At 40.9% G+C, this 7,651-nt stretch overlaps 1 protein-coding gene across 2 annotated transcripts in view; it reads right to left on the bottom strand.

Annotated features, from left to right (window-relative positions):
• Positions 1 to 217: 217 nt before the first annotated feature.
• LOC128694952 (fibrinogen-like protein 1) overlaps positions 218 to 7,651 on the bottom strand; it is a 106,621-nt gene continuing 99,187 nt past the window's right edge. For both annotated transcript variants that reach the window (XM_070094396.1, XM_070094397.1), the window contains exon 9: positions 218 to 574. In XM_070094396.1, coding sequence (XP_069950497.1) covers positions 369 to 574 — 206 coding nt within the window. In that variant the 3' untranslated portion in view covers positions 218 to 368. The remainder of the gene's footprint in view (positions 575 to 7,651) is intronic.

The following is a 7,651-nucleotide window of genomic DNA, read 5'->3' as shown; positions in this document are numbered from 1 at the left end:
TCAGTGTTGTGTTGTAGTGGTGCTCAATGTTGTGTGGTGGTGCTCAATGTTGTGTTGTAGTGGTGGTCAGTGTTGTGTTGTAGTGGTGGTCAGTGTTGTGTTGTAGTGGTGGTCAGTGTTGTGTTGTAGTGGTGGTCAGTGTTGTGTTGTAGTGGTGCTCAATGTTGTGTGGTGGTGCTCAATGTTGTGTGGTGGTGCTCAATGTTGTGTGGTGGTGCTCAATGTTGTGTGGTGGTGGTCAATGTTGTGTGATGGTGGTCAATGTTGTGTGGTGGTGGTCAATGTTGTGTGGTGGTGGTCAATGTTGTGTGGTGGTGGTCAATGTTGTGTGATGGTGGTCAATGTTGTTTGGTGGTGCTCCGTGATAATTATGCGGCTGTATCATCATTCTCGCGCACCATCATAAGCAAGTGCGAGAGACCCATGAAGAGCAGGTTACCACCCGGGACGGTGGAAGCCCAGCACATCACTTTGTGTTTACCATCAGTGTTACCAATTGGGGCAGTGGGTGTGGCAGCACCGCAGCGTCTGTACCACCAGCCTCCTCCTACATCATGGTTCACTACACAGCTGCCTGTCAGGTGAAAAGTTACATTATTTCATTACCTCACCAGACGATGCTACTATTCTTTCTGTACATTATATATTACATTGTATGCAATGCTATATGAGTATCCGTGATATATGATGCAGTCATTCACAAGTTCAAACTGTATATGCTGAGTCAATCCAAATATGAAATATAAACAATGAAACTGATGTTAAGTTCATATATACTGTATAAATATTTATGTTATATTATTAGTAACTGTGGCTCAGTATATTAGTAACTGTGGCTCAGTATATTAGTAACTGTGGCTCAGTATATTACACTTCATTTTTAGTTCGTCACGCAACCATTGACATGCTCTCTTGATCAGTCAACTAGCAGTACAGTAGTTTTTTGTCCAATTCAACCCACCAGTCAGGTGATAGCCGGCTCCCCCTGTCAGGTTGAAGTCACACCTGCCAGCCTGGCTGAGAGGCAGACTTTCGTCTACTCTGATCGAATCCACTCGATACTTTAGTGCTAATTTAATAACTTACAGTTGTAAATATTGTAAATAAGTGGCGATGGAATACATGGGTAAAGAAATATTGATTTATGGACTGAACTCATCGACTCCAGGTTGAAGGACTGATTACCTTAACTCCTTCTCATCTTACACCATTCATCTTTGTACTGGACAGATGAAGCCATTTGCGAAATGTATCCGCAATAATGATTCTCAAATGTTGTAAAAGTGTCTAATTCTTCATTTTGGCAGTTTTTCCAAACCGATTACATCATGAAAAGAAACTGACAGGAAGTGTCACAGTTAAGACTGGTATTACTGACATGCATAGTAATGTGCGGTTATCATGAGACGACCTGTGCAGCAGGTGGAAAGAAGTGGGGTCGTAAACAACAACCAGCACGTATTTTGACAAGGATCCTCTCTGATGAACCTACCAGCGGTCAAGGGTAATGTAACAGAAGATAGGAAAGAGAGAGAGGGATGGGCGGATTGCATATTTTTGGATTATAAAAAGATTTTTTTGGAATCTTGGCGTAGTATGTCTGGTAAAACAGGTGGGACATGCACCTTTGACCATCCCAAAAAATGCCGCAACTTCCCCTCCAGTAATTTATTTCACCCAGAAATGTGTCACTCATCAATCCATGAAAGAAAATGCTACAACACATACTGCCAGGCACATCATCTAAAGGTGACTAGAAGACACAGACTAAGGGTAACACAGACTATGGGAAACAAAAGAGGGGAGCCACAACCTCTCCAGGGACAGAGGTTTTTTAGGGCCAGAAGGGAAAAATAACTGACAAGAAATGACAATAATCCTACACCACCTGAAAACACTTCTGGAGTAGAGGCACGGACATTGGCCTCTACTCCCAGAACAACAGATATTAGAGCCAGCAAATAAAACCCCTATCGAACTTAAGTTGAAGGACTCTTACAGGAACCAGGAGAGACAGGAGGAGCTTTAAAGCTATTAGTGAAATTGAAAGAAATTTGAAATATTTCTTTCCATATGCCAAAAACAAGGCAAATACCACATCTAGTATCGGGCCCTTACTCAGACAGGATGGGACTTACACAGATGACAACAAGGAAATGAGTGAAATACGACTCTGTGTTTAGTGAACCACTAATCAGTCTGAGGATCGACGACCCAAATGATTTCTTCATGATTAGATTTAGATTTTGCCACCGAAGTGGCTAGTTTATTGTGCACCCCATATCCATCCTGTGGACGGTAGCGCGAGAGCATATGGATACACAAAAGGCCTAGGAACTAGGCCCCAAAGGGTTAACAGGAATACATATGGATTTATATCTACATATCTATAGTTCACTTATCTGTTACAAGCAAATTTAGGAAATTTACTTAGTATATCTGGTATCTTATTTTCATTAATAAGATATCTTGACATGTCACATAGGTTATTATACTGTCTGTCTCTGTATTCCTCAATAAGTGGACAATTAAGCACATAGTGTTCAAGAGAGTGACCATATGCCTGATCACATAATTTACATTTAGTTTGATCATCATCTGTGTGTCTCCCAAACTGCCAGAAGTACTTGTAACCAAGCCTAAGCCTGGCCACTACAACATCAGTCAGTCTGTTCACATTGCAAGTTGCTCCATAAACATACTTATCTACGTTCATGTTATCATAGTGGGTTATAAATCTACTCAGGCTTCTAACTGCATTCCTATAACAATCATTTTCATTATTTACTTCTCTCCTAATATTATTCCTAATGCTAGACACAGTTATACCAAAGTTATATTCTACATTCTCCTTCTCGATACTCTTCTTGGCTAACATATTAACTTTATCATGAAGGAGTAATCCAATGTGTGATGGGATCCATAGCAATTGTACATTAATTCCTTTGTCCCTAATTTTTGAGTATCTATACCTGGCTTCCCCAATGAGCATGAATGAGCCTCAAAACTCCATAAATATATGCCAGATTGCCGACATTACCCTAACTCCGATATACTTCGAAAAAGGCATTGACAACATGCCCATGCACTCAGCCCCGGGCCCAGACTCATGGAACTCTGTATTCATTAAGAACTGCAAGAAACCTCTCTCACGTGCCCTAAGTACACTATGGATGAGAAGCTTAGACATGGGTGAAATTCCACAGTCACTTAAAACAACGGATATAGCCCCACTCCATAAAGGTGGCAGCAAAGCATTAGCTAAGATCTATAGACCAATAGCTAAATCTTTGAAAGAGTGCTAAGAAGCAGGATTGCAAATCACCTGGATTCCCAAAAACTGCACAATCCAGGGTAACATGGGTTCAGGGCAGGTCGCTCCTGCCTCTCACAACTTATGGATCACTATTATATGGCCTTGGATGCACTGAAAGAAATATATACAGACTTTGCAAAAGCGCTGACAAGTGCGATCATGGCGTAATAGCTCACAAAATACGTGCTAAAGGAATAACTGGGAAAGTGGGGAGATGGATCTTCAACTTCCTAACAAATCAAACACAAAGAGTAGTGGTCAACAGAGTTAAATCGGAGGCTGCCATAGTGAAGAGCTCTGCTCCACAAGGCACAGTACTCGCCCCCATCCTATTCCTCATCTTCATATCAGACATAGACAGAGATATACACCACAGCACCGTATCATCCTTTGAGGATGATACTAGGATCTGCATGAGGCTGTCATCTGTTGAGGACGCGGTTAACCTCCAAGCAGATATAAACAAAGCTTTGCAGTGGGCAACGGTAAACAATATGATGTTCAGTGAGGACAAATTCCAACTGCTCCCTTATGGAAAACTGGAGGAGATAATAACTAGAACAGAGTATACTACAAACTCTGGCCATACAATAGAGCAGAAAAATAATGTAAGGAACCTGGGAGTACTAATGTCTGAGGATCTCACTTTCAAGGATCAAAACAGTGCCACGATCACAAGTGCAAAGAAAATGATAGGATGGATAATGAGAACGTTCAAAACGAGAGATGCCAAGCCAATGATGATGACATAGTCAGCAGGTTGGATAATACTATGTCAGGTAATGGGAACAAGCCCATTATCTGTCTTAGTGCTGGGGGTAATGACATTGGGAAGGGCAGGAGAGAGGAGCTGCTGGATAAGTACAGGTTAGCCATAGAAGTAGTTAAGTCTAAGGGAGGGATCCCAGTCATATGTAGCATCTTGCCTAGAAAGGGAGTGGGCAATAAATGGATGTCTAGGGCAATTGGTGTAAATTGCTGGCTAGACAGGTACTGCAAGGAACTTGCAATCCCATTCATAGATAACTGGGACCTATTCTTTGGCAAACGTGATGTGTATGCAAGGGATGGGGTTCATCTCTCTGGGGATGGAGTGGTTGCATTAGCCAATTCAATTGAGAGGGTAACTGATGTCTTGTCTAGGAATTTAAACTGATAGATTATAGAGGTAAGGGTGTTTGTGGGAAACACTCAGGCTGCAGCATTAGGGTTAAAAACAGCAGTTATTACCGGGATACCTCAGGGATATGTTTAAAAGACAATATTCAAAATAAATTTGCTTGATCAACAAACAAAGAGAGATAGTAGAGGGCAACTAGTGACTAGCTCCCTCAAGGTTTACTATACAAATAGTAGGAGTCTAAGAAATAAGATAGACGAGCTAAGATTACTAGCAAGTGCAGGTAATATAGATATTATTGGTATAACAGAGACCTGGTTCAACCTGAAAGATAGAGAAATATCTTCTGAATGCAACATACAGGGTTATAAACTATTCCACACTGATAGGGTCAACAGGAAGGGTGGTTGTAGATGAATGTTCAGAGAACCGACATGTCGGTTCTCTGAACCATTCATCTGCAATCCTGTCAGACACTGCAGCTTCTTGGGATCTTAATACTTGGGAGTTCTTCACTTGCCTAACCTTTGGGCACGACCTACTTCCACATTGGACAAATGTGACACCACCTACGACTGCTGCCCCTCACCTGCTTCTCCGCTCATATGCCGTATTCTATTCAAGATTGATGGACTGACCACATCGACTCGAGGCTGAGGGACTGATTACCTCATTCTCCTCCTGTTCTTCAAGTTTCTCCTTTGTATGGACTGATGAAGCCACTGTGTGGCGAAACGTTTCCTCAATAAAGATACCCAAGAGTTGCACATGTGTCTAATTCAACAGGAAGGGTAGTGGTGTGGCAATGTCAGAGAAAATTTAAATTGTTGTCTTAGACAGGATATAAGATTAGAAACATCGAACACAGAATCTGTTTGGCTACAGTTTCTCGAGGGGGCGTGACAAATTAATTTTGGGTGTGATTTATAGGCCCCCAAACCTTGATAGGGAGGGCAGTAAGCTGTTATGGGACGAAATTCATAAGACATCTAGATATGAAAATGTTGTGATAATGGGAGATTTTAACTTTAGACAAATTGATTGGAACAATATGACAGGAAATCTTGAGTCTAGTGACTTTCTTGATAAGGTTCAGGATTGCTTTTTAGAACAGGTTGTGACAGAACCAACTAGAGGAAACAATCTGCTTGACTTGGTTCTTGCCAACAAAGATTCACTAATTAATAATCTTGAGGTTAATGATGAGCTTGGGGAAAGTGATCACAAATCACTTAGTTTCAATATATCATGGAATTACCCAGATAACTGCAATCAAATCTCTGTCCCAGATTTTCGCTTGGCCGACTTCATGGGACTGAAAAATTACCTGAGTGGGCTAAATTGGGATGTCCTGACTATGGGTCAGAGAGGTGATCTTGGTTGCCATTATGACGTTTTTCAGAGCATAGTTCTAGCTGCCCAGACAACTTTTGTTCCGAGTAGGGAAATTAGATCTAACAAAAATGATCCCATATGGATGAACAATAGATTAAAACATCTCATTGGTCAAAAGAGAGGCATATATAGGCGTATCAAAAGAGGGGATGGGCAGTTAAGAAATCAATATATTCAATTAAAGAGAGAAATAAAGAAAGGAATAAGAAAAGGAAAAAGCGATTATAAGGCTAAGGTCGCAAGGGATTCAAAGACTAACCCAAAAGGGTTCCTTCAAGTATACAGAAGTAAGATTAGAGACAATATTGGCCCACTTAAGAGTAACTGGTCAGATCACTGACAGTGATAAGGATATGTGTGAAATTCTCAGTACCTACTTCCTCTCAGTTTTCACCGAGGAAAATACTAGCGATATTCCTGAAATAATAGATTATGTAGAACAGGATGATAATAAACTATGTACGATTGCGGTAACTAGTGACATGGTCCTCAGACAAATAGAGAAACTAAAACCTAACAAATCCTCAGGCCCTGATGAACTGTTTGCAAGGGTGTTAAAGGAATGTAAAGAGGAACTTAGCATACCTTTGGCTAATCCTTTTAACATATCACTACAAACTGGCATAGTGCCTGATAAGTGGAAAATGGCAAATGTAATGCCTATTTACAAGGCAGGTGACAGGTCCTTGGCTTCGAACTATAGACCAATAAGCCTTACCTCCATAGTGGGAAAATTTATGGAATCAGTAATTGCCGAAGCAATTCGTAGCCATCTTGACAGGCACAGATTGATTAATGAATCTCAACACGGATTTACAAAGGAGCGTTCCTGTCTTATGAATTTACTAACTTTTTTTCACTAAGGTATTTGAGGAGGTAGATCACGGTAATGAATATGATATTGTGTATATGGACTTCAGTAAGGCTTTCGACAGAGTTCCACACCAGAGGCTATTGAGGAAACTTAAGGCACACCGAATAGGAAGAGAAATTTTTTCCTGGGTAGAGGCATGGCTGACAAATAGACAGCAGAGAGTTTGCATAAATGGGGAGAAATCAGAATGGGGGCACATCACAAGCAGTTCCACAGGGGTCAGTGTTGGGCCCGTTGTTGTTCACAATTTACATAAACGACATAGATGAGAGAATAAATAGCGACATAAGCAAATTTGCTGATGACATCAAAATAGGCCGTCCAATTCATTCTAATGAGGACACTAGAGCACTCCAGGATGATTTGAATAGACTGACGCAATGGTCGGAGAAGTGGCAGATGCAGTTTAATATTGACAAATGCAAAGTTCTAAATGATGGACAGTTAAATTACCATGCCACATGTAAACTAAATAATGTAGATCTTAATACTACTGATTGCGAAAAGGATTTAGGAGTTCTGGTTAGCAGTAATCTAAAACCAAGACAACAGTGCATTAGTGTTCACAATAAAGCTAACAGAATTCTTGGCTTCATATCTAGAAGTATAAACAAAAGTAGTCCTCAGGTTGTTCTTCAACTCTATATATCCTTGGTTAGGCCTCATTTAGACTATGCTGCTCAGTTCTGGTCACTGTATTACAGAATGGATATAAATGCTCTGGAAAACGTACAGAGGAGGATGACAAAGATGAATCCCATGTATCAGATATCTTCCCTATGAGGATAGACTGAGGGCCCTGAATCTGCACTCTCTCGAAAGGCATAGAATTAGGGGGAATTTGATCGAGGAAAACAGGAATAAATAAAGGGGATGTAAATAGCATGCTGAAAACTTCCAGCCAGTGCTAGGGCCGGTGCTGTTTCTGCTGTATGTAATGTATGAG

This window comes from Cherax quadricarinatus, chromosome 45, assembly GCF_038502225.1.
Source record: "Cherax quadricarinatus isolate ZL_2023a chromosome 45, ASM3850222v1, whole genome shotgun sequence".
Taxonomy (NCBI): Eukaryota; Metazoa; Arthropoda; class Malacostraca; order Decapoda; family Parastacidae; genus Cherax; species Cherax quadricarinatus.
The sequence above is the reverse complement of the archived record's forward strand: the minus strand, read 5'-3'. Positions and strand labels throughout refer to the sequence as shown.